The 27,874-nt window shown below is 43.7% G+C and overlaps 1 protein-coding gene across 5 annotated transcripts in view; it reads right to left on the bottom strand.

Annotated features, from left to right (window-relative positions):
• Nucleotides 1–27,874, bottom strand: part of cnih3 (cornichon family AMPA receptor auxiliary protein 3) — a 78,599-nt gene that overhangs the window by 15,037 nt on the left and 35,688 nt on the right. For 3 of the 5 annotated variants that reach the window (XR_013778782.1, XM_079339757.1, XM_079339755.1), the window contains exon 4: nt 1,528–1,639. Coding sequence is in view for 4 of the 5 variants with exons in the window: in XM_079339757.1 (XP_079195883.1) it covers nt 1,528–1,639 (112 nt within the window). In the remaining variant the exon portion in view is untranslated. Of the gene's footprint in view, nt 1–1,526; nt 1,640–27,874 lie in introns of all 5 variants that reach the window. The other 2 variants (XM_079339758.1, XM_079339756.1) reach the window with 1 other exon arrangement.

The raw sequence follows: 27,874 nt of genomic DNA, 5'->3' as shown, positions 1-27,874 counted from the left end.
ACTTGTTTCTTCATCTTTCAGCTGTGCAGAAGGCAGCATCTGTAGCCGCCGGGCATCTGGCACAATATCCAATTAATGAGACAGCAAGATCTCTCCTCCACTCCTCCTTTACTCTCCTCCTCCTTCTTTTCTTCTCCTCTCCTCCCCCTCATCCTCCTCCTTTTACTCTCCTCCTCCTCCTTTTCCTACCCTCTTTTTCTTGTCCTCTCCTCCTCCTTCTCCTCTCCTCCTCCTTTTTATCTCCTCCTCCTTCTCCTCTCCTCCTCCTTTACCTCTCCTCTCCTCCTCCTCCTCTCTTCCTCCTTTTCCTCTCCTCCTTTTCTTCTCCTCTCCTCCTCCTTTTTATCTCCTCCTCCTCTCCTCCTCCTTTTCCTCTCCTCTCCTCCTTCTCCTCTCCTCCTCCTTTTCCTCTCCTCCTTTTCCTCTCCTCCTCCTCCTTCTCCCTCCTCTCCTCCTCCTCCTCCTCCTCCTCTCCTCTCCCTGCCAGCAGTCTTCATTGAACACACACCAGCAGGAAAAGCAGCAACAAAGAGAAAAAAAAATCATGAACAAGATGGAGAAGCAAAAGAAAAATCAGGAGATCACTGACTGCTGACCCATTTTATGGGTGACTCTCAGAATGTGAGCGAACGCTGATGTTGCTTTAAAGCCCAGTTTGCTCACATCATCTCTCATCATCACAAGGCATTTAGAGCAGAATATCTGGATGCTAAGCAACATTACCTGAAGACCAATCCAAGACCCAGCTATCATCTGGAGACTAAGACTGACCCCTGTTGGGGCTTGGTATAAAAACAGTGGATAATCCTGGACAAGCACCTCTTCCTATGAGCGCCTGAACCTTACAGGTACAAAGACTATAATGCCTGTTTTCATACATACAGCTCTTCAATGATCTTAAAAACATGTTTAACGTGCTTCACCTCCACTCAGTGCTCCTGTAAAAGACCTCAGAAGCAGGAAACATGCTGCACAGATTGTAAACAGAAACCCACCAGGCTCTCAAAGAACACAAAGAAATCAGAAACTATGATGAGCCGACCTTTGAGAACAACAACTGCCAGTTAATGATGAGGTCATTTGAAGCTTGTCCATGACTTTATTCCTCACAGATTAGCTTTATGTTAAAGGCAGCGCTGGTCATTTTAGAAAACTAGCATGATTTTGAAAGTAGCATCCCCTCTGTGCTCCCTCAATAGACACGCCCCTCTCTTACATCATCAACAAAGCTTGAAGACCACCGTAGCTACGACCATTAGCATTGAAGACACACATAGGACTGTGACAGCAAAACACAGTAGTTTCCGAGTTTTTCCAGTTTCCCCTCCGTCTTTCCTCTACAGAGATCCTCTTTGGTCGTGTGCTGAGCTAGCACTTTGTTTTTGAGGCTGCCGTTGAGAAAGCCGAGCCACTAAACCGAAGTTAGCATCATTCTCAGTATACTTAAAAACAGGTAGATTTCTCCTCAGGTGTGGGATTACACATTCACACGTGCACACACACAACATAGTGGCTTGAATAGTTACCTCCATGTGTTGTAGAAGAGCAGGGGGATGTTGAGGCCCACGGTCAGCCACTCCTGGGCACACAGGAACATGATGCAGAAGAGCCCATGGATTGAGTACTCTGGTAGCACCAACTAAAGGAAACAAGGAGGAAGAGGAGGATGAGTCACAGAGAAGAGGAGGGAAGTAATGGATTATTCACACTGAATTACTGAGATAGCAAAACAACTTTCATGAAGATAAGAAGTCAGGCCTCATCGTCCCTGCTTCTTCGCAGCAGTGACGAGTTACTGAATGCTCTGCATGTACTCACTTTGTTAAACTTCACTGAGAGTTCACTTGGTTTTGCTGATTCTTCATAATAATTTCAATGTCAGCAGGTGTAAATAAAAAACTCCTCAAGCATCTTCATTAGCATTCAAATCCTGAAACTAGCCTATATTTAGTCTCTGCAAATCTGTCCATCTGCAAGCATTCCAACTGGCTAAACACCCCCATCTAGATTATTGTGAGCTTAGCTTCACAATGGGCAGCACACACCGATGGCAGGGCTCCATCATTATCATAATCACTGGAGGGCTCGGCCCTCTGAATGCAGACAGCAAGACAACCTCCCGGCAATCTGCGTCTCTGACAGTCTGTGTGAGAGTCCGCTCTGCAACAGGAACACCAAGTTCATCTTCATTCAACAGTTTCAGACTGAAGCACGTTTAAGAAGAAGAGGTCTGGACTCAGGTGGACTTTCAGTTTGTCGTGATAAATATGTTCCTTTCTTCAACCAGGACTTGTCATCGAGAGTAAACTTTAGATGAAGGACTATCCTGATGCATGATGATCTGACTATAGACAGTAAATGTGAGTAAAGCCTCTGAAAGTGAAACTCCAGTCTTTGCTTTAAGGCATGCTGAGGTGCTGTCAGGGAGGAGTCTGGATCCTAGTCCTAGATCTGATTCTGCGACGCTTGATTAATTAGCATCAACAAAGTCGGACCTTCGTGTTGAAAGGCGCCCAACTCGTCATGTGAAAAAGAAAAGCCCTTTGTCAAGCTTCTGGATGTACTTGTGTCTGTGTGTGTTCAGTCAGGTTTGAGCATTCGCTGTCCTCAACACGTCACATGTAGAAAGGAAATACTTCATTATAGCGGAAAGATACTTTGAAAGTGCCGAAAGCGAGAGCAGAGGAAGATGCAGGAGTCCAGATAAGAAGCTTTAAAGAACAGTCTGGAAGCACAGCTAAAACCAGACTAATCAAAGGAGAGGTCTACTGCCTGATATCACACAGAGAGAATATGTACCGTTTCATTTTCTCCTGGCCGTTCATTATCCCAAAATGTTCCAGCAAGAACAATTCTCAGACTTGTTAAATTCAGTGATTAGTAATGGCTTAAAGAATGAATCTTTGACAGTCCTATTGAATATAATGAGTATACTCATTATTCCTGTTGGTATTTTTCCTTTTTCTGTTTTACTATTTCTTTATGCTTGAAAATAATTAGCTTGGCAGTCACGCCGTGCGCCTCATGTACAGAGGCAACAGTCTTAGCAGCAGCGGCCATGTGTGGCCAAACAGCAGCTTGTTTTGGTCGACCTCCACTGGATTCAAACTACCCGGCTCTTTTACATTTGGTTCCTCATCTTGTTAAAGTATTTTGGGTTGTTTTTTGGTTGCTTCCGTCTCACCCTGACCTGATGGGCTGCTGCGGTCTCATTTGATCTCTTATTCTTTATTATATAAATGCAGGTTGTTGGTCTGACACTTCAGTGTTTCCTGACAAACACACGTGACCAACGGGAGCTCTGGCACCTTTATTATTTACACATTACGCACCAGACGTCGCTCCTTCCCAGAGCCTGAAAGTGTTGCACATTATCACTTAAGACAAGAGTCAGCCTGTGTATGGGCTTTGGCTACCTAAAGAGTTGGCATGCAGCCTGAAGCGCTTCTCGCCACCCGACTCTCTGACCAATCAGATCGCGTGGTTAAAATTGCTTGCTATGCAAATCTGTCTGAATACCTGAATGACCCAAATGTCTTAGTTCACGGACATCTGCAGAGGCTTTTCAGCGCCGTATTTAATGTTAATCACAAAGAAAGCCACTTCACTCCTCATGTATATTTAAAGCAGAGCATTGAGGTGGCGTTGGGGACCAAGTGGCCCTGAACACTCGCTTTAACGAGCTAGTGTTCTGGATGCATTATTCAGATGGCCACGTACCTCCTAATAACAGAAAAACACTTTTTCCTGGAGTGGCTGTTCAGCAGCGGGGGATGAGAAAACTGCTGCTTGGACGAAACCTAAATATATCCATTTGCTTTCACACATACAGCAGGGAAGCTTCATGCACAAACACATACACATGAACGAGGACACACTCAGACCCCCTCCCCTTCCCACATAGACAAAAAGCTTATTAAAAAACAAATAGTCACACTGAGCTTCATCCTTCCTTTATGTCCTCCTCCTATTCAAATCCCCAATGTGTGTTAGCTGCACGCAAACACAGAAAACAACGTCGACATGAGAATCTCACGTGTAAAGATTTTCCAATTTAAAAAATATACTACAGCAGGACAGATTGATAGCATTGTTACCCTCCAATAATGGTAATTGCACAGGTTTAATCTGTAATTATGTTTACTCTTAGTCATAGAGGGGCTTCTAAATCTGTCTCTCTCTCTCTCTCTCTCTATCTATCTCTCTCTCTCTCTCTCTCTCTCTCTGTCTCTCTCTCTCTCTGGATGGGAGTTCTCCGAGAACGCAACATTTGGTTGGTGACACTTCCCTGCTCACTCTCATTGGCTGCTTCAGGTGTTCTGGTAGAGGCTCGGACTCAATGGGAAACATAATCGTAGTGACAGCACACGCACGCACACACACACACACACACACACACACACACACACACACACACACACACACACGCACGCACGCACACACACACACACACACGCACACGCACACGCCACTTCACTCACACACAAAACCGTATATAAGCCTCATGTGGCACCACGCCCTCTCACCGTTGTGGAAGGGCAAACGAGCCTCAAATCGTCAAGTTTGTGTTCAGCTTAACTTGAACTGGTTTCTTCGTATTATAAACAACCACACAATGCGATCCGGTTTTGATTCTTTAGGTCGATTTAATATTCATCACTATGCTTCCATATGGATTCAGAATGAACAGGAATACCCAGATAAGACATCACAGAACCTTCTGGTATGTGTTAAATAATTATTTTTGGGACAAACGGACTCAAACCTTTATTTGATCGTTGCATTATTCTTTAATAAACAGACAGTATGATCTCAAATGCACATTTGTTTCTGAGCTGAATTCACAGCACCCCCAGAGGAGAGGGGTGTCATTACAGTTTAAAGAAAATCTCAGGATTTCTCTGAATTGGGAAAATAATAATTGTAAATTTAATTGTAAAAATAATTTATTAGATAGATAGATAGAGAGATAGATAGATAGATAGATAGATAGATAGATAGATAGATAGATAGATAGATAGATAGATAGATAGATAGCAGTATACAGACGGGCAGGACACAAGACACACCCGCTGTCCCCCCTCCCCTCTGTATACAATAATCGATTTTTCTAACTAGCTCTACTGCACTCAGTCTCTCTATATATATTTCTATTCTATTTTGTTTTATGCAGCATCACAGTTTGGTTGAAACGACAATAATGAGAACTTGACTTATAGTCGAGGTTGTAAATATGTATTCACTTGTCTATATTAAATACTGTGTGCATTATGGACACTGGACAGTCTGCTGCTCACTCAGAATCAAGTCAGGGGGAGGAGCGCCTTGAACAGGCAGCACGCTGATATGAGTCAGTACGAGAACAAATCAGAGCCGTCAATCAGAGCTACTCTTAATGTTTCACAGACTAACAACATGAAGGGTGATAATGAGAATAAAATGGGACCTCTACAAATAAAATACATTTTTAAAGTCCCCCTACTCCCTGACCACCAGTCGAGGTCAGGGGAGCAGTAAGTCTATGTTGACTGTCAGGAAACATGCCAAGTCCAGATCTGCTCCACGAACCCTCCCGAGGATTTTATTTATCTTTTCATCTCATGGCTCATGAAATTGCGTGGCATGTCTGTGGTCAGAGTTTATTAATCACAACATGATAATAAAATATATGCATTAAAGCACACTGCACTGCTGCTGACCCTGCTGTGTCTCCTTCACAGTCACTCACATGTTTACTGTACGCTGGACGTGTTTGTATGGGTGTGTGTGGGGAAGTATTGGAGCATATACATTCAATTTTCATGCTAATGGATAAAAAAACTGCTTTCTTGCTTAATGCACGGACTGTCTCTAAAGCTCTCTGTGTGTGTGTGTGTGTGTGTGTGTGTGTGTGTGTGTGTGTGTGTGTTAACAGAGGGACCCATCTGGGAATGTGCCTGGCTGACACTGGAGATCTGTTTCCCTGGCTGTGGTGCCCAGGGGCTGCCCTCCCACCCATCTGATCCTCCCAGCAGCAGCAGCAGCAGCAGCAGCAGCAGCAGCAGCAGCAGCGGCGGCGGTGATGAGGCCTGTTCATGTGAGATCTATACTCTACTCTGATCCCTCTGAGCCTCTCTGCGCTTTGGTGTACTTTATATATCACTCAAACTGTGCTGTATGCCTGAGTGATAGATTGTTAAAAAGCTGAATGTTCACGTGTAGTCAGCTTGTTCGTACGATGTCATGTTCTCGAGGGCCTTTCTGATAGGATGCCGTATTCGCTGCTGTTGCCCCGGGTTACGACACAGAAAAGAAGGGGAGCGCACATGGGCAAAAGGCAACAGCGCACTCAGATTGCTACTGAAACAATAGTGAGGTAATTTGGTACTTTCTGGATGCAGAGTACGTTCGTGTTGGTCCACTATTTATGAGAAAGCTCCGGCCTTTCTTCTGCCGAGGAGACGAGCAGCACAGGAGAAGAGAGTGTGTGCTGATGAAATCCTCAGGGCTCGCCCAGGAGCTGCAGCTCTGTGCTTCACTGCTGGACATCAGGTCTTTAAACTAGAGCTCAGGAAATCTTATTGTTCCTCCTATTGGACGTGCCGATGTGATGTCACGGAGTAATGCGCCCAAGTTGAACACTTGTGCAGACCAAAAAGCAGAACTTGTGCTGTGCTTCAGCTCAGCAGGTTGCAGATGCGCTCTCATGGACATAGACAACGAATGGGCTTTAGAGCGGTATGCAGCACCTACTGCATCCTACCTGAAAGGATCTTCATGGTGTCATTTATGGATGCTGTCCTCTGGTTTACTGTGTTGTTCTGGGGATTGATGACTGAGCTGAGAACCATCATCTGTAACTATCAGTGGATGAAGCCTGAGTGACATGGTTCCTGCAGGGGTTTTGGAGTCCCATTGATGGCGGTCTCACTTTGAGTCAAGCTAACGACAGGCTGAGAGCTGGAGCTGAGGCGGGATTTAAGCCTCTTAAAAAACGGGAACACAGCGCCCACCTGTCAATCAGGTCTGCTGAAAAACTAACTTTTATTCTTCATCAAAAACAAATGAGAAAACTACATCTGTATGATCTGTCATTTTCGCTACATAGCGACAAAAATGTCTGCCTCAATAGCTTGCAAGAGATGTTTAATTAGAAGTCGACGTGGAGGTTGTAAAAAAAAAGTGAAAAAAAGTCCAAGACCGTTACGTCTAACCAACTGAGACCACGTCCCCTCACAATCATACGGTAAGTGTTTAACATCTAGCTAGCAAAGCAGTAATGCTATCAAAATGTTTCATAGCCTAACTTGTGTGTAGAAGTGTAAATGCATCCGATCTTACATTTGATCAGACCTAAATCACAATGTCTGCTCAGTTTAATGTGACCATTAAACTGCTTTCTAGCCATCCAACTCAAGGTCAGCTTCAGTCCAGAGAGAGAGGAAGCTGGCCCAAGAGAGGGATCCTGTTGACTCTGCCCTCCTGCAGAGACTGGCAGAGATGTGAGAGGGCAGAATCTTTACAGCAGCTTTGAGAATGTTACGTTACAATTATATGGTAGTTCACCTGAATATGATGTATTAAGTAAGACAGTGGGGCTCAGGTCTTCTCTCCCAGGTCGAGCAGATGGAGGTAGCAGGGAACGTTTCCCTTGAAAAAGCCAAAGGCACTTTTTGGAAACACCCCAGCATCGCCGTCCCGACCATTTGCCCCAGGTCCACAACCGTGAATTTGTAATTTGCATCACATTCAGCCATCACAATGAAGTAGCCTTTGTAGTTATAAAAGGAGCTTCCACTACTGGCTGGGGTGCGGACTCTGACATGTTTAACGTCTATATCTCCAACACAGTTTGGGTAGTTTCATAAAGACCAGAAATCTCTCTGGATCTGCTTCCAACAGTGTTCATTGGGAAAAGTCACAAGCTCGTCCTTCAGAGCAGTCCATATAACCTGCTAACTCCTCTCACTACCCGCCCAACCATTAGTGATCCAAGTTTATAGCTCGCTGACTATTCTTGGTAGCTCATACCTGTTGCTAGAAAGCGGAGAGTCACAGCAATACCCCTCTGCTGAACCGACAGGATCGCTGTGGGTTTCTTTGTGAGAAATGAGTGGAGCCAATCCGACATAACAAACCATCAAATGTCCTGGCTGACAGTCGAAAGTATTGAGGATGCTTCTCATCATCAATTTGTCCCATTAGCAGAATGAGAGACACATGTAGCCTATGTTTTTGGTTCAGCGGCCTCGCCTACCATCAACGATGGAGCGCCTTTCACCTTTTACACCACCTTGATCTCATAATAAACATCACATTAACATCCTCCAGTGTTGACATGTTTGTTTACCTATACAAATCAATGATCTCTTCTTAAGTGTTTTACACTGTGCGCCCGAGTGTGTACTGTTACGATCACTATTGTACTTGATTTAGCCTATCTTTATCCTTAAGTAAAATATAAGATATCCCTGAAGCAGTTTTATGCTGTTGCCTTGTTTTGCTTCATTGGTGTCTCATGGTAAACCCCTGAACAGTGGTCTTAGCAGTAAGGACACATGTAGGACTTATTAAGTACTTATCAGACTCAGCCTCGTATTTTTGGGTCTTTAATCTGGTTTATATAAGTACAAATCTGCAATGCACAAAGTAAATACTGCTGTTATGAGTTCAACTATTTCACTGATAATAATCATACAACATGAGCTGTTCACTATTTAAAATGATCTCATGGCTATCAATTAAGACTTCATGATACATAACTGGTGGAATAAATCTGAAGTATCAATGCAAGTGGCAGGATTGTAGCCTAATTTCAAGATGGGTACTTGTCCAATGCCCAGTCAAGCCGATTATTTTTCAACACAGGAGGTTTCTGCTGAGAGAGTGAGTTGGTCCTGAATGCTAATGTGGCTAAACTACCCTCCAAATTCTGCAAACAACAACCTGCCCTGCTCTTATTCATAAGGCAAAATATATGCAGCACTGTGGAGATGGAGATGTGGATTAAAAAAAATAAAATAAAAAAAGGTTCAAGTTTGCTTTTGAGTTTGCTGAGACACCATTTCAAGATGTAGATTGAGTATTCTTGAATGCATTATGACTTGTATATACAGTAACAGTCGATGTAAGAAAGGAAGGAGCATAGGATCCTCATTTTTTCTGTCAATGCATCCAACCTCTTTTCACTTGCTTTAGAAAAAGATTTTTTTTATTCACTTTCACTTGCTCTTTTTTCTCCATAGCCCTCAGCTCCCAGACCATCCAACAGTGTGAATGATAGCTCCTGCCCACGCTGCTTTCAAAGCCCGAGTGGGTCCTGACAAGGCTTCCCAGACTGGGCCTCCAATTAGCTGCAGTCACTCAGAGCGGAGAGGAGGCTAGAGAACTTTCAAATGTGACTTTTTTTCTAGGACGGGACGAGTCTGAGGGGTGCAGGGATACATCAGAGGAACACCCAGTGATCCTCATGACTACTAAAGGAAATACATATAGAGAAAACAAGAGGGAGGAGAATGAGCCAGTGAATCCCTCTCACTTTGATTCCTCGTACTGCTCTGTACGGTGTCCAACCTGGGTTCAAGCAGGAGAAACTCTGGGTTAATTGTCTTGCCCAAGGACACATTGGACACGTTGCTGCAAGACCTGGGGATCAAACCCCCAACCGTACGATTGACAGACAATCAACTTGACCACAGCTGAGAAAAGAGATCCAGTCTCTATGACTCCTGCCTGAAGCTGACTTTAATCAAATCAAATTCATGCATATACAGTTTGTGTTATTTAACACAAATTAAACAGAATATGAAATGACACCAGAAGAAGAATTTAGACCCGTCTCACAACTGCTACGGGATCCAAGGTTAGTGGCATCACTGTTGTGTCTAAACAGCAACAGTCCAAGCTAAAACGACTTCCTCCAGCAAGCAGTCATGTAACATATTGTTTCCCAAAGACTGACAGTGGCTGGATCAGGGGATATATTTGAATGTTGACACATTGGATAGATTGAAGTATCCTGAAAACAACACAAAATGCTCTCCATGAAGTAGGTGAGGATTAAACAGGAGGGGTTGGACAAAAAGACAGACGACGTGATTGTCTTACCTTCAGGAGCAGAACAACTTTGACTGGCTCTCTCCAGCCGTTAACTCCTCAGTGATGTCTTTGTGCATTCACATTGCAACAAGCTGACTGCAGCTTATCGAGAAGACGAACAAGAAGAAGATGGGGACCAGCGTTGAAATGAAAGGGCACTGAAGTACTGTAACCTGAGGAAACACTCTTTGTCACTTTCTGCCACTTGAGGAGTTTCCTATCGTTGCACAAAAACTCTAATATCGCCCCACTTCTGAAAAAAAAATCCTCTACAAAGAAGAGCTTACAGCTAACCTAACAGGCAATCAAACTATCCAGATATCCACGCACAATATGACAAGAAACCAAAATGTATTTTGACTCCATATAGAGCTCAACACGACCGCCAACATTTTAGCAGCTCTGGTTCCAGAAGTTAATTTTTACATTCTGATCCTGCATTTGGATGTTTGAAAAAATCCTCAGAGCACAATTTTAAATCCTGGGAGAAGCCAACTAGCTACCCCAATAGTCCTGACTCTTTAAATGGGTGCAAAAAACAAAACACTGAAAAAAACAAACAAAAAAACTGAGAAAACTGCAAAGGTTCAAGACTGGCCGTTCCTTTTTTCCACATTATCTTCATCTTATAGTTTATATTGTTGTAATGTGATATAGATTGTGTTGAACTCTCGGGAACTACCTGAGATAGTTAGATAGTAGACACTATGGCAAATAATCAAATCCAATACGGGGATGGTTTGCTAATGTTGTAATTGTTGTAATTTTCCGGAGCGGCTTTAAATTGTCACGATTGGTGAGGCGGCTGTTAGTGTAGATATGGAAATATGGGTCATGCCCTCGAGGCCCCTGCAAAGCTGAAGACCATGGCAGGAGACCCTGTCTGCCCGTTACGAAATGCAAGGTGTCTATTTATAATATATAAATGCTTAAATGCAAGTACATGTGTTGTTTATTCCAATATCATATAAATATAATCAGCTGCATATAAAAACCTGAGGATGGGAGCTTGCCAAATTAGGAAGCATATCTCTCTCTCTCTCTCTCTCTCTCTCTATCTCTCTCTCTCTCTCTCATTCAGACTCATCAAGCACATCACTCTCTTCTCCATCTAATTCTTTTGGGTCCATCTCTTTCATTCTGGATGAAGCTTGGATGTTCGTTTTAGCTGTAGCAGCTTTTCCTCCCCTGCTGGAGATCAAAACAGAACCAAATGCAAACGACTGTCTCAAAGCCCTTCAGGATGGGAAACTGGCAAAGAAGAAAAAAACCTGTACATATTTTACAACCTTTACATGATTCATAGTCCTCTGTGAAGCCATGGAGAAAAGAGCCACGTGGTTCGTTTAGCTGTTCAAACAGAATTCAGATGAAACAAAGGCGCTAATAAGAGGGCTTGCTGCGTGTCGGAAAAACTCTTATATTCATCACCTTCATGTGGTTTTGAGTTCTGTGCTGAAATAAAGAAGTCAAAACTGTCTGCATCATACGATCATGTGCTGGGACCCAAACCTAAACCTTTCATATGTCACAGCTCCTGTATGAAGAACATCAACTTCCTGATCGTCTGCTCTGAGCTGCTCAACAGTATAGTCACTTTTAATGGCTGGAAGTGCTGCCTCAGTTTATGTTTTCCACTGAGAGACTCACAGTGATTTGTTTTAAGATGAAACGAGAGCAGAAGGTTTTTTTTTTCCTTAGATACCACTTAGTCTGGGAACAGCAAAGAGACAAGCTCAGCGCTACATCAAGGCTACAACGAGTCACAAAACTAAAAGGCCTCACTTAAGACTGCTGTGATCAGATAGAGAAGATGCAGTTAGAAAATGAAAACCTAACTGAGTCAGACAAAGACCTGTGAAGTTACAAACATTCATTTGTTGACATCTAATGACACAAGCACATAAAGACCGACCTGACAAACCAAACAGCAAACCCCTCAACTCAGCAACCTCACTGAACTAACCAAGGTCCAGGATCTCCAGAAGGAGACTAGTTTGAGCAGCTTTCTGCTGCTGGAGCTTATTAGAAACATGCAGAGGCTTTTTAGCTCGGGTACAATCACTTCTATCTGAAGCAGTTCCACTGCCCGCTTCCATCGCTGCAACACCTGTTCACCTGATAACTGCTCTCATATCTGACAAACTGAGGGGCGTCCAAAACGGCCTTCAAAGCCCCGCCTACCTTCTCTGGTCCAATCAAATCCAGAGCATTCAGGAGCAGAATCTGAAGTTAGAAGGAGGACATACTGGCTGCTGAATTGTTGAAGAGAAGCTTCAACACAGCAGGTTTCCTTCATGATCACACAGGAAGGTCACTTTATTATTTCATTCACAGCAGATCTCACTGCTTGCTTCTTTGTTATAACTAGATTAGCCTAACAGAGGGCTGAACTTGTCATACAATCATCGTTTACAAAGCCGACTGAGATGGTAGATGGTATCAGTCTTTGAAATTGATTTTGTCATTGAATTAGGTTCATCCGGCCCTCTATAAATATGTAGTGACACAACCAATCGGCTGGTCGGGGGTTCAGTTTCCAGCTCCTGTAGCCACATGACCCCAAGTGTGTGAATGTGTATGAATGGATGAGTTCATACTGATGGACTCTTTACTCTGCAGCAGCCTCTACCATCAGTGTGTGAATGTGTATGAATGGATGAGTTCATACTGATGGACTCTTTACTCTGCAGCAGCCTCTACCATCAGTGTGTGAATGTGTATGAATGGATGAGTTCATACTGATGGACTCTTTACTCTGCAGCCTCTACCATCAGTGTGTAGGTGTGACCTGCGGTGTAAAAGAGTATATACAAGCTCAAGTTCATACGTTCACGTAATTTTCTACCTAGCAACAGCAAATGTTTATTTTCTCAGCACTCGCATGTATTGATAAGACTCAGCGTAGCTTTAATCCTTGTTTGAATGTAAGGCTGTAGCTGCTACATAACTTAATAAAGACATGTTTTAAATGTAGAGATCTGTCTTGACTGGAGGGTTATATTACATACTGAAGGCCTGCTTTCATTGATCGCAGAGCTACAGAGAGATGACTTTCCCTTGAGCTGAAACATCAAAGTCTTCCACTGGGCTTAAATCAACTGAGCTCACTACACTGCTCTGCACTTCTTTGCTCATGCCCTTTCACCCTGGGGGCACGAAGGATAGGCATGAAATTGGAAGCGTCTCCTTTTTTGCCAATGAGTTGATGAAATTCTCGTCCACATGAGTCGGGGAGCCTCAGTGCAGCGTGTATGTATTCAGGAGTGAGGCGCACATCAAGAAACATGGCCTGCAGCTGGAACACGGTGATGATCACTGGGACACAAACTGCATATGGTGAACTCAATCACAGATTCATCCAAACCATTGTTTTTCCCAGAAGACAGGCTGCTTTTCCAGTCAGTTTCACTAAGATGTCAGAAGTCGCTCTGTTACAGTAAAAGTCACTTCAATTAAATAAAGACGACAACTTTTGTAAAGAAGCTGCAGCTGAGTGTCAAAGTGAGGATTCCCATGTAAAATATCCTTTAGACTTTGACAAACGCAAATACAGACACACACTTCCATGTCTTGTTAAAAGCTTATGACAGGGTTGTAGTCACTCTGAGAGATAAGTCAGCTGTATAAGGAAGGACTGGGGCGCCCGTCACAGCAGAATGGATCAACTGGTCTTCTCCCAGTGTTAATTAAACTGTTATTAAGACAGTTTCATCAAGATGAATGGCGTCTCTCTCATGTCCACAGAGCCACCAGTCGCTCGTTTCCTGCACTATGTGTCCCGGCTGGACACAGAAGATCCAATAGCACAACTCAAGACAAAAGGCAGTTTCGAAGTCTGTTTATTCAGGTCATGGTCGGGACACAGAATCCAAACAATCCAGGCAAAGGTGTAAAAATCGGCAGGCAAAAACGAGGTCAAAAAACTGAACAGGATCAGATGGGAATGGCTGGACAAAAGACTGCTGGAATGCCGATACAAAGAACAAGACTACCTGGCACCGTGTGAGGGGAACACAGAGACTATACACTGAAAGGGGGGTGGAGTTAACGAGACACAGATGAGACACCTCAGGTAATTAGCAGAGCGGGAAACACTGGGGGAAGGACATGAACAGACCTGAAACGAGACACATGATGAGTATCAGAGTAAAACACATGACATGAAACATGAGGGGAAACAGAAACACTTAACCCGGGGATGTGACCCTATGTAACTCTGGTAATTGTATGGTGCTTTTCTAGTCTTTAGACCAGTGATTCTCAAAGTGGGGCCCGTGAACCATAGCTTGGGGGTCTGCAGAATAATTTACAAAAAAGTGTGTGTGCAGTATCATAGAAAAAGCTTACCTCCAAACGTGGATCTCTCGCACCAATAACATCGATTAAAAGCTATATTGTCATATACTCCCGCCTATTTTAGTTTTGTGCCAATAGATTAATGCTGACATGACTGTGACGTGTCTGTCACGTCATAGTGTGCCAGAACCTTCAAGCAAGCTCACAATCCAACAAGCCTTTGAATCCAGCCTTGGCACATTGTCAAGCACAAAGCCCATTCTGAAGGGACCAAGCAGACAACTAAATAAATCGAGTCCCCCCTTTCCCCAAACTCCAATGACTGTTCCCTCCACTCTTGTCTTTCATCTTGCTATAAAATGTCTTTAAATCACTATGAGCAAACAGCTTGGGAAACTAACTTGGGTTAGCAGCTGAGGAAAGCAGTATCTTAATCGTGGTTCTTCTAGATAGTTCCTTCTCTTCCTGCCTGGCACAGGATCTGTCTCTCTGACAAGCTAATGACTCCTGTTCCTGTGCAGTAGCTTGTCTGAGGCGGGTCTACGGTTTCAGTTTGATTATACCCTTTCCTGTTTGCACCGGCAGCCATTGAGAGTGATACAGGCTGTATGGATGTTCACTTCTTTTCTTAAAGGCATTTTTTTAAGAACAAAGAAATGCAGTAAAAACCTTAATCCCCATTTTGTAATGTTATTAGTTTTTAGTCCAGTAGTAAACAGTACCTTTGTAGTTATTCTTTCAAACATCTTCTTTAGAAGAGAGGGTACCATTGATTGATTTATAAATCGTTTTCATCCAGTGTGGGCGTTCGGGGATGCCAATAACAATAATAATAATTTAGTAATTTATAACAAAAATAATTTAGAGTACTGAATACTCATGTGGACCAGCTCCTCAGCGGTCGTCAGGGTCCAAAATGATCTTTTTGACTCACCAGCCAAGGTGGCAGGTAGATGAAAAAATTCACCAGCTGAAATGACGCATCGTGTTTTGTGTCACACACACACATCTGTTACAGTACATTTCACTGAGAAAGCATTATGCTCTGTAAAGAAAAGAGAATAATAAGTAATTATTCCACTAAACATGTTCTCTCTGGATTTATCTTTGACAACATGAGACTCTTCATATAATCAGCCTGTTGATTATTAGACATGTGTGTGTGTATGTGTGTGTGTGTGTGTGTGTGTGTGTGTGTGTGTGTGTGTGTGTGTGTGTGTGTGTGTCAGACTCAGCGTGCTCTGTACCTGCACTGTTTCACAGGGTCTGAGTGGAGACGCTCACACACTGACACTACAGAGACTGTGAGAGGACGCTGCTATCGTTATGTTAGCTGCAGACATGGAGAGAGTGAACGGAGAAAAGACGACTGTTTGACCGGGTCACATGTTCCCGACTGGGTCGTATGGATCACAGATCAACTGTGTGCTGACTAAAAGTTCAAATGGGCACACCACGCGTGGAGGCTGGAGCTCCAGTGTGTGTGTGTGTGTGTGTGTGTGCACATGCGTGTGTGTAGGTGGTGTCAGCGGTCTCTGCGATGCTTACAGTCATGACAGCAGAGAGAGGAGCAGAACAAAGTAGATGCAGGCAGCAACACTGTGCTTGCTTGGTATTCATAGCATAGTTTTGATGACTGTTGGGTAAATAAGTGAACTGTAGCCCATTAAGATGACCTGCTACATGTAATTACCTCCACGCTCCCGCTACACTGAAATCAGAAATATGTTACATCACAGTGACTCAGCTTCTTAGTGAACGAGCCGCCCACGAGAACTCTCCCCTGCATGTTCGACCTGTGAGCGACCGGAGGACAGAGAGCTGAACTATATAGTATTTGAAATGCAGTTTGATTGGCTGGTAGCGTCACGTGGGGCGCTGCGCCGGCGAGAAGCAAAGACGCACTGTGCCTTAATGTTGTCAGAAGACAAGTGGACCAATCCATGTGCATAATTTTTAATCCGTTTGCATTGGCAGGGGGAGAATAAATCATTTTCCAGGGTAACTAAACCATTTCCAGGACATTTCACATGACTGGAAATCGATAATTTTCCAGGTTTTCCAGGATGCGTGGGAACCCTGTCGATGTCATCCATATAAACGGTCCCCTATAAAACAAATTTGGTATCCTGTTTTAGATCCCTTTAAAACCCCGTCCAGGACCCCAAGTGGTCCCTGAAACACCAGAGTAATCCCGAACAGGCCACTTCCACTGAGATGAACATTTATATAACCTTCAGAGTACCCACTGATTCAGGCTAAATGTGTCTCTCTGTCACTTCGGCTGTTTTAAAAATATCTGCACTGAATAGCTGTGGATTACTGTCATCTTCCTTTGTCTGTTTACACACTAGAACAACCTCAAAGACACATAAAAGTCCAAATACATCCGTCTGTATCTCTGCATTCTGTCAGTCATGCAGAGATATAATCCCTCAAACAGAGCCTCCATCTGTGCAGTGCAGCCAGCTTCCCTTTGTGTCCTGTGTGTCAGCAAACTTCACAGAGTTTTATCAAAGTATGCAGGACAGGCCCTGAGTGGCCCCACATCAGACAGCACAGTCCACATCACACACGCTGCATCACCTGCACGCCTGGCTGCCGGCCTCCGTCCGTGTGAGGGAGATGTGAGGACGGATGTGACCCGCATGAAGGACACATACACAGCAAGCCAGAGTGAGTCAGAGAGAGAGAGGCGGGGAAGGAAGGGAAGGAGGCGAGCAGAACCTTTGTACTGCAACTTCAAAAGCCTTATGGGAACCACAGGGGACATCCTCATCTCCTTCATCCCTCCTCGCCAAACTCCAGCAATTTGATTGGCTGTAATGGAAACGAGAAGCATGCTTCACCTTGACATCAGAAACGTGAGAAGAAAGGGAGGCAGAAACTAATAACCCTCTGTGACGTGTTGGTTTTAAATTATGTCTCATAATTACAACCCAAAAGATTTGTCTCTAAATTGTCCATGTTGTTGTTTCAAACTGTTCACTTTCTGTTTCCCAGACACACTTTGAACTAAGAGTTCAGCTGAACACAGGATGCTTTTTGTGGCCCAAAGATGCAGTTAGTCTGAAAACAGAAAACCTTTCTCACAAGCCTGTTATGGACTGGTGTCAGTAAAAAGCCATTCGCTAAAAGAGTGTCACAGGAACGAGTCCTAAAACCAGGAAGTGAGTTAGCATTTCAGCACCGTGGGTCTAAAAGTCAGTGTGGATTTTGAATGTGTTTGTGTTTAGACGCCTGAAACAAGGTCTGTGGTTAACACAAGCTGAAGAGATGTTGATGTTTTGTTAGAAAAGATAAACTACGTTAGCTAAGACCCCACTTGTAAATTTGAAAGTTTTTACGCAAACTTAAAATGGCGGTTGCTACCAAGTGGCTAAATGAGACTACAGTGGTTGTCATGGAGACATGGACAGTTTAATGTCGTCCATGTCTGATTGGATCATTGCATTTTCTGCAATGATCCAAAATCCAATGCAAATATCCCATAGGAGAATTCTCGTTCGAAACCATGGCGATGCTATTTCCAGGCTGGCGTACAAAAACACGTCATCACTTTTCCAGTCTATAGGTGGACAAAAACAACAATGGCTGACTCATGAGTGTTATTCAGGGACATAACTTTATTTCTGTTGTAACATTTTTCAAAAATTGTAAGTGTAATAAACATTGACAAAGTGACCATATTTGGTTTAAATGCCACAAAAGCAGGATCAGTGATGTCGGGTGATCTCTTCTGATTGGCTGAGTGAGGATCACATGCTTCCCGACCTTCCTGAGGTGCAGAAGGCTGGCCATATGCAATGCTTGTGGAAATTACCAAAAATAGTCACTTGCCCTAAAAAAGGATTATGGCTCTGTGTCCACCTGCTGGCTGTGTGCTCTGGACTGCTTGATTGTGAGTTTGTGCTTTGAGAAGAAAAGTCCTGTCTCCATGACAACAATCTTCTGACAATGGCAGCTGTATGACCGACACAGCTCCGTTACTTTTTACTGCATGTTTTATATTTTACATCTTTCAGGTGACAAAACTATGGGGAATATCTCGTATTTTGGACATAGCCTTTCAAAAAAGTTGAAAGCTGCTTTAAACGCTCTCTCCTCATTGGACACAATAAGAAGAAATGACAGAATCCTGGAAGCCAACTACAAGATTTACAGTTCAATCTGTCACTGTAAGTTAAGCAGGCCCAGAGGCAGCTAAGCTAACCAAAGCTATTTGACACCATGCTCTTCTGTTGGAGAGAGGTATATCTGGAAACCGTTGTCTTCAGTTTGTATCAAACTCGTCCTGTGATACCGATGCCAAACAACTCCATCATTGACTTTTCTTTTCAAGAATAATTTTTCCAGCCATTCTAGGCCTTGCCAGGTTTTTCATTGGCTACAGTCTTTCTCTGAAGTTCTTCAAAGTCAGCCAGGCTGCACTTCTGGCACACCTCCCAGGCTGGTGAACTCCTGAAGTCTTGTTCTGATTGTAGACAAAAGTCAAAACCAGTTAAAAACTGAACATGAATAAATAAATGTTCTACTTTTCACTGAGGTGGTAGACGGACTTTAGCTTGTATGGCTTCTTTCTCGTCTTGTGACAAGCTCTTCTACACAGCAGGTTGCACTGACACATCCACACACTGAGAGGCTGCCATGTAAAGACACTATCAGCATTGACTAATAAATTCATACTAACTCAGCAGGAGGAGCAACTTGGGTCTCGTCCACAAGTAGGTGCGTATTTTTGAAAATGTAGTTGGTGTCATTGTGTGACGCTGTCACTTGTGTTTACATGAGATCAGTGCGATGGCAGATGTTGACGGGTAGAGGAGCCTAAATAGTCAACATTGTAAAATGTGCAGAGGCACGTCATGAACATTACAGCATGTAAAGGACATCGAACCTGAATTCAATTAAAACCCCATAGGGAAGTGTGGGCCAGGTCTAAGTGTCATGCCCACGGACACATCAAACATGTGGCTGCAGGAGCTGGAGGTCAAACCCCTGACCTTCGAGTTGAGAGACGACCAACTACACCAACTGAGCCTCAGGCGTCCTGAAAATGAATGTAAATTTAAACAGTCAAAGTTTTCCCTCCACATGCCAACAAGGGGTTTAACCCAGCCACCCTCATGGATATGTATGGGTAGCACTTTGCCCCAGGCCTGACAGTACAGTTAGTTCATGCTGGCTGGCTGAGTTTAAATTGATCGCAGTGTTAAAGCTTGGAGAAGCTGCCTTCTGTGGATGGATGCTGGTTAGTGACAGTCAGGAGAAATGCCATCACATGGACATACAGTACGGAGGTCTGAATGATAAAGAGCTTAAAGCGGCGTCTGGACTGACAGATGGTTGGCTCACCTCATGGAGAGATTGGGTATTGATCATATTTCTCTCAGTTACAAACTGCTGAACAAACAAACAAACAGTAAACCTCTGCTGTGCATATATTAGCTTCTATCACTATGTCTCTTTGCTGACTCCCTCGTGTTGACAGACGGAGTGATATCTCACAGTCATGCTTCACCTCCACATCATCCATTGTATTTATACAAAGCTACTCCCAGAGGTGGGCATACGTATCACATCGTTTATCAGACGTGGCTGCGGGAGCTCGGGATCAAACATTGGACTTTCTAGTTGAGAGACGGCCAACTCTACCACTAAGCCCCAGCCGCTCCACGTATGAGAGACTCTGGAGGGCGATTAATCACAATCTTGGGGTAATGTAATAGATTTTGTGTAACGCTTCAAATGAAAAACAGCTCATGAAGAATATTGATTCTCCTCTGTTAATCATCATTAATGCTGAATCCAACATCCCGCTGTCAGCACGAGTGGAGCGTAGAGCGTCAATATAAAGAGAGGTCGGCTGTGTTGAAATGTTTATGGACACACTGGGTCTCCACTTACAAGTCAGTTAGTTGAGGCTTTACATCTGACAGTCATATTTCAGCTGTGTAATATCATTACAATGACCATAAAGACGAAGAATGACGAGAAGCTTTTTTTTTGGAAATGCAGAAAATGGCAGCTGAGCTTGAAATGAGAAGATATATGTTGATGTTTATAAAGCTTTATTTTCTTTCAGCTCTATTTCTATAGAAGTTAATTTCCTGTACCAAATGCTGCTCCTCATGGTGTGTTCACTTTATGAGCAGCAGCTGAAGAGGCCGGGGAGTAAAGAAAATAACCTGAAGCTACAGAGGACTCTCAGGAGGTGTTAAACTTTAGTTCTGAAGAAGATCTCAGAGTAAAGCCGACCTGCTCCAGACAGCATTTACAAAATGGAGACTGTCATTGGTGGGCTTCAAAACTTCTCTTCAGGAACCAATGGGTGACATAACAGAGACTATGTCCATGTGTTATACACACATGGTGGCTCTTGAATAAATAACATTAGAACAACATCCAGAGGAGTTGGTAGTACTGCTGGTCGGCAGGAGCTCAGTCTGTACGGACCTGGGTTGGGGACCGGAGGATCACAGGTCCAAGTCCCTGCATGGACCAAATTAGAAAATTGGTGACAGTTTTCTACAGGCAGCCGCCTCACCCTGACATCTCTACATCAGTGCCTGTCTTTAGCATCCTGTTTGTACCATGGTCAACCACAGAGTGTAAAACTGAGTTTCCCCCTGCGGGACAATGAATGTCTTCTTCTTCTTCCTCAAATGCCAAAGTGCCCTTGGGCAAGACTGAACCCCAAAATGGCATAAGCCATTTGTGAAAGTGTGTGAGATAAGATTTTAAAGGGCAGATAAATGGAAAGCTGGTTGCAGGCACATGTGTGACATGAATTAAAGGAGACAAATCTTTGTTCAATTTTTTGGATTCAAGGGGTTACAAAGGTTCAAGACCATTTTTAGCTGCTGCTCGGAGGGGGCCCAATTTTTCCCACTTCCTGTTCAGAATGTAACATCTCAGAGACAATACTGTAAGAAGACGACGACTACAACGCCGGGAATCTGGGCTGTTTCCAGTGAAAGTCGTGCGGCACTCTATTAATATTCCTTTCCTGCTGAGCCTAACAGAGCTTGCTATTTTCTTGTCAAAGAGAAGTCTCCCCCTCCCCCCTTCTTCTTCTTCTTTCTCTATTTCTATCCCCCCTCCTCCATTCTCCCTCCTAATTTCTCTCTTCTTCCCCACACTCTCTCACCTCCTCCCCATCCCTGCCTCCACCTTCCCCTCCGCCTCTCAGGTCTCTCTTCCTGATAACAGTGTGTTTGGATCAAGGCCGCTCTGTGGTTTGTTTCTAAGCTCATTATTCTGACTGAGCGAGATTTACATACACGTGCTGCAGCATTGTTGTTTCACTACAGTGGCATCAATTTCATCTGACAGGTGTTTCTCTTTGTTTTCATACATTTGAAAGCCTGACTTCTCAAGCCATATAACAACACATTTTATATTTCCTTATTTGAGACCTGTACATGTGTTTTAATGGGAGGGATTTTATTCCCCAGTCGTCCCATGAATACGGCTGCTTTCATGGCGAGATCATTGTCGGCATCTCTTTCCAAAAGGAAAATGATCATAAAGATTTTCCTGCCAAACATTGAAAACACAGACAGCTGTGAATTATAGCCACGCTCCACCGATGCTCATTCATCTGTGTTACGTAACATTAGTCAACATCTGCATGTTTAACCACCATCTGTTACCTCAGTGAACAGCATCACAGATAAACAGCGCTCATAGAGATCAACAGTGAACGTTCACGTTTAAAGACATCTTTAAATCAGTGTTTGTACTCCAGGAGCTTGTGACAATAAAACATTTGATTCAGCAAAAACGAAGTACGGAGAAAAAAGCAAAAGTACAGATTACAAGGTTTGACACCATGTCGTCGAGTATTCAGCGATTGGTTCGTCGGAGTCTCAGTCGACTTTGAGTCTCTCAGTCGAGGCCAGGGATGGGTGCTACAGCTGCATGTAGGTGTTTAATGTCTACTTTTATTAAGATTTAATCATTTATGTCTCTTAGGGCGCCCTCACACTCTGTACCATGCCTAAGCACACTTCAGCCCTACAGTCCAGGTCTTTAGACAGTGTGAGGACGGTACTCTTCCATGGCGCTGGCACGCCTGGTGTGCTTCAGCACAGTACACTTCATACAGCTCTCATTTCGTCATGTGTATGAATGGATGAGTTAATACTGATGGACTCTTTACTCTGCAGCAGCCTCTACCATCAGTGTGTGAATGTGTAGGTGTGTCAAAGAGCTTTGAGTAGTCAGAAGACGAGAACTGTCCACTTTATTCTGTCTGATATCAGGTCTTATATCGTATCCATCACAGCACTACGGTCACTTTATTCTTCAGTATTCATCCTTGTTTATACAGAGCTAGTACATATTTAGTATATATATATATATATATTTATATATATATATATATTTATATATATATATATATATATATATATATATTTATATATATATATATATATATATATAATATTACATTTATACTCTCATTTACAGTACTATAGTTCTGTATGTCTGTTTACAATACATATATGAATTATGTCTGATTACATCTTAGTCCAATCACTGTCCACTTATATCTTCTCTGGCACTACAGTTCTGTTTACATCTGTTTTAAAGAGTCTACTGCATGTTTGTTTACATCATATACATCTGTTCACATGTCTGCTTTCATCTGTTTACATGCATGTCCTTTTACTGTCCTCTGAATCTAACTCTGTAAATTGTGTTTTTAACTTGTGTTAACATCTAGACACTTTACACTCTGCTGTCCTTTGTATCTAACTGTGTACTAACACTCTTGACTTTATTCTTTGTTGATTGGCTAAATGTTTTAGTAAAGCTGCACTGTCATTATTTACTGCTCTGTGTGCCCTTGAATTGCCCCCCGGGGACAAATTAAGTTTTTAGAATTTAATTGAATTGAAGAAAAGAAATACAGCAGCTGAAGTCCATTTTCCACATCTGTCTGTCTGTCAGCGCCTCTTTAGAGCTCTAATTATTATTTTTAATCAACTCTGTTAACTTTGACTTCAGATAATTAAAGGGCCTGTATGTAACTTTGTCCCGTGTTTAAATCATCAATAATCCATCAATAAGAGAGCGGATAACTGATGTTAAAAAGGAGACTGTCTATCTGTGCTGCCTGTAGAACTTCTTATTTCAGATCCTGATGCTTGTTGATGGCTCTTCTTCTACGTGTGTTCTTGACGTCCTCCTCACACAGCTCGACTTACCAGGAGCAACAGTTGTGCCTGACTGGATGGAGAAGGAAACTAAGATGGACTCTGGTCATAAAAATAACACAACACAGACTCCTTCGCAGACGCCACGTAAACACAAGAAACCAAAAAAAAGAAGCCTGTCGAGCCAATTAGACTCCGAGCGACCAGAGTGACCACAGGAGAGCTTTTCATTCATGGAGGAAGCTTCAGTTTGATTGAGGGAGAAAAGCTGACCCAGAGGTGGCTTCACTTCCAAACAAAAGGTCAAATCATTCCTCTGGATCAGGGGTGTCCAAAGTGCGGCCCGGGGGCCATTTGTGGCCCTTGAGTGGATTTTTTGTGGCCCTTGACTTCAAATCGAAGAATCTGAAGATTTTGGCCCCAGGCCTCATCAGATGGCATATTTTGTTCTTTTTTTTCTTTTTCATGTTAGCGAGGGAGACCTATAAAAGCCTGACTATTCTTTACTAAAAGTTAGAACACAACAGTTTCCCACTGCAATTAGTTATTGTGTATTTACATTATTATTTGAAGAGGTCAAAATACAAAAAGTTCCTTCCAATATTTAAAAAAAACCCCCCCAAAAAAAACCCTGTGGCCCGTGAGCGAATCTAACGCGACAATTTTGGCCCGCAAGAGAAAAAGTTTGGACACCACTGCTCTGGATCATCCCCATGCCCGCTCATGTATGTAGGAATAAAGTAACAGGATGCAGTTCGCCTCGCAGCCTGCGGTGTCACTAGAAACGTGATACTTTTAAAAGTTACATATAGGTTACTTTAACATGATTTATTGTCTGCTAAATGCACATTTGGAGCAGGAAGTGAAAGTGACCACCACCATCAGCTCACACACTCAGGCGACACAGATTGTCTGAGTGGTTGCTTACATGTATCGGATGCAGAGCAGCTGTCAGTGTTTACCACACCATGACTTTCCACCTCTTCCAGGTCACAAGTTCATTTACGTGAACATCCTCACTCTAATCGTGCTGTGCTCTTCATGAGTGGTTTGTTGATGTCCTCTGGACCGAACGCTCACGGCTTGATGCCCTCGCTGGGGGGATTTAGGTCCTTAAAGAAGGGTGTCATAAAAGAGAGAAACACTGACTACAACGATCAATCAGACAGACTTACACTCGGGTATCATTATTAGGCCTTGGGTCATGAACAGCCTCTGACCTGAGATAACACTTGAACTGAAGCTATACAAATAATGATTGATTGATTATCCTAACGTCTTCGTCTTCAGCATTGTTCTTTCAGCAGTCTCTGTCTCTGTCAGCTCTTTGGTCAGCTTTCATAGTTTTACAAACACACGACTTGAAACAGCGACTGAATACAAAAAGTCAACACTGACGAAACAAAGGTCTCAACCCAATCATCAGAGAGTGATGAAAAGCAACACGTGGGTTCAGTGTGGAGAATCTTCAAAGAGTTTGAAAACCCCACACATGACCCATTGATCCGTTCACTTCTCCTGGTGCGTGGTGTGAAACGAGACGACAGCACACACTGACTGATTCAAACGTGTCAGCTCGTCCAACACGACTTAAGACCAAGCAAACATGATGGTCTAAATGTGGCTAGCTGTTAGCTGGTACAGGACACGTCATATAAACATGCGTGTTATTTTCACATCAACAGGTTCGTTTATGACGCCCATCTAACATGCTGTCGTCGCCTTGTAATGTGTATGACCAGGGCGACCCCGGGTCATCTTCTGGCCTGAGCGAGGAAGGTAAAACCTCAAACCACAAAACAGATCCTCTTTGGAAGCTTCAGATAATAATCAGATAACTCTGCTGACTTTGGTGAAAGGTTGGAATCCTGATTCATCTTGAAGTCTTGTACCCGACTCAAGACTTTCATGAGCTTGTTTTTGTGCAGCAGCCTGTAGAGCTGTGCTCAGACAGACAGGCTCCCGGCGGACTGAACGTCAACCTTCCAGAGAAAAGTGTCGTGGCTCTTCAGTGACTCTGCCGGCTGACTGACTGTGATGGGCAGCCGCCGCGGGCGTCCTTTCCAGAATATGCTAGTAAACACATGGAGCTTGTGGGATTTTCAAACCAGGGAGCCTTTTCACTAACTGAATACAGAAGACAAGAGGAGACTTCATGAAAGCATGTGTGCTACATTAAATGTGCGTTATATGCATGAGGTGCTGAGACTGTTGTCACTCCTGCCTGTGCAGTCGTCAGGATGTTTGCTTGGAAACACGACGAGGGAAACACTGGTAAATAGTTAAAGAGATGACAACAGATTCACACCTTGTCTGCAGCAGCCGGGCAGCAGCAGATACCCTCACTCTCACAAATCAAAGTGGCAGGACTGTTAGCAGGCGTGGTTACAGGACGACTCGCTGCCTCTATTCCACTTCAGAGGTTTTCTGTCCTCACACAGCTCCTGGATCCTTATGCTCATTATCCTGTAGATTATCAGGAAATCCATCGTAGCCATGGTAATTATCTCGCTGCAGTGGGTGACAGGTCTTCTGTATAATTCAGACAAAGCTAACACAAACAAGCCGTGATGTTGCTAACGTGTCACAGACACGTGACGTGGCGTGAGACGACCTTCTGGATGTGAGCTTTTTCATGTCTGACTCTTGACTTCTTAGTTACAGCTGGAAGGAGCTCTTTGTGCCTCAGTTAATTGAGTTGTCTCACAACCAGAAGGTTGGGGGTTCAATCCCCAGCGCCTGCAGTCTGATGTGTCCCTGGGCTCGACACTTGTTCACAAGTCGCTCCCACTGCTTTGACAGCAGTGTGTGAATGGATCAGTTCGTATACAGATGGAGCCTCTGCCATCAGTGTGTGAATGTGTCGGTGTGACCTGCGGTGTGAAAGAGCTTTGAGTCAGAAGACGAGAAACGTGCTATATAAGCTGAGGCGCATGTTTCAGTGACTCTCAGCATTGAGTTTGTTGGCATGGCAGGTTCATGGCTGAACCTGCAGCGCAGAAGAGTCAAAAAGACCTCGTCTGATTCACTGAACAGACCCGTGCAAACGGCGTCCCCTTGCACCAGTAGGCCTCCTGTTTGTGCACATTTGCTGTGAATGGAACATGAGGAAATGTGTCCCCTCTTGTGCAAATCAGCCTCTTTGCAAAATGTGCCTGGTTCACAAATGACAGTGAAAAACTTACCATCTGTTTAGTCTGAGTGGTAACTGCACTGGAGTGGTATTCACGGCTCTGTACAGGTGTTTCACGCACCAACATCACAGTGATCAGGAAACAATCCCACCTCTGTGTGACTTCAAATGAAACTGTCTTTCAAGTCAGTCTGTAAAGATGACTGTGATAATCAGTCCAGGGCTGTCACAAGAGGGAGCAGCTCACAGCAAAGTCAAGGGGAACGGACTTTTCTAGTCTTCGGACTACTCACAGCTCTTTGACTCTGCAGGTCACATTCACACACTGATGGCTGAAGTGTCAAGTGGCCATCAGAAGTAACTCATCTCGACCACCACAATAACGCACCTCTAAAACACATGTAGCGACGCTCTGTAGTTAGCACGTCTTGTGCACAGGCAGTTAAAAAGGTCCGGTCAACGGGAGGCTGTTACCATAGAAACCATGCACCACATCAGCAATATCCAGATTATACACACTGCTCTGAAACAACACGTCCACGTGAGCCACCTCTAAACACTAAAACACACACTGACACACACACACACACACACACACTTCCCTGACTTGGTTCAGGTCAGGGAGGGAAAATTAAGATGAGCCTGATTGTCTTTATATGACAACAGGACACATAATGCAGCTGTTGAATGGCGTGCAGGGAGATGGTAACGCTCGTGTGCAGACTGTCAATCGACTGTTCGGTAGTCACATGATATAAACATCACCACCCATTCGCTCGAGGGGAATTCTCCAGAGAATATCCTCCTGTGTTCTCTCCTCAGCTGGAACTCTCTAGGAGGAGAAACGACGGCTGTTTGTGTTCACACATGAAGCTCCTCGGTTATTTCAAGAGTTTACAAAAAGTGTGAAGTCCTTAAACACACAACCAGAGTGAGGGAGAGGAGAAAACCAAAACCTGCAGAATGAAGGAAGAACGTGAGGAGAGGGTCACTCAGGGAGAAATAATGTGGTTTATCTTATTGTCACGGTGTCACAATTTGAGTGAAGAAATAATAGTAAATAAGAAAACCTGCTTTTAAAATGAGATCTGTTGTGTATGAGAGCGGACACTGACGACTAAGACATCCTTCTGTCCTCTCTGAGCGATCTGCGGATCACTTGTGTGACCCTCTAACCTGCGTTGATGAAGGCGTTAAGAGT

This window comes from Symphodus melops, assembly GCF_947650265.1.
Source record: "Symphodus melops genome assembly, chromosome: 1".
NCBI lineage: Eukaryota > Metazoa > Chordata > Actinopteri > Labriformes > Labridae > Symphodus > Symphodus melops.
This window is presented reverse-complemented; position numbering and strand designations above follow the sequence as displayed.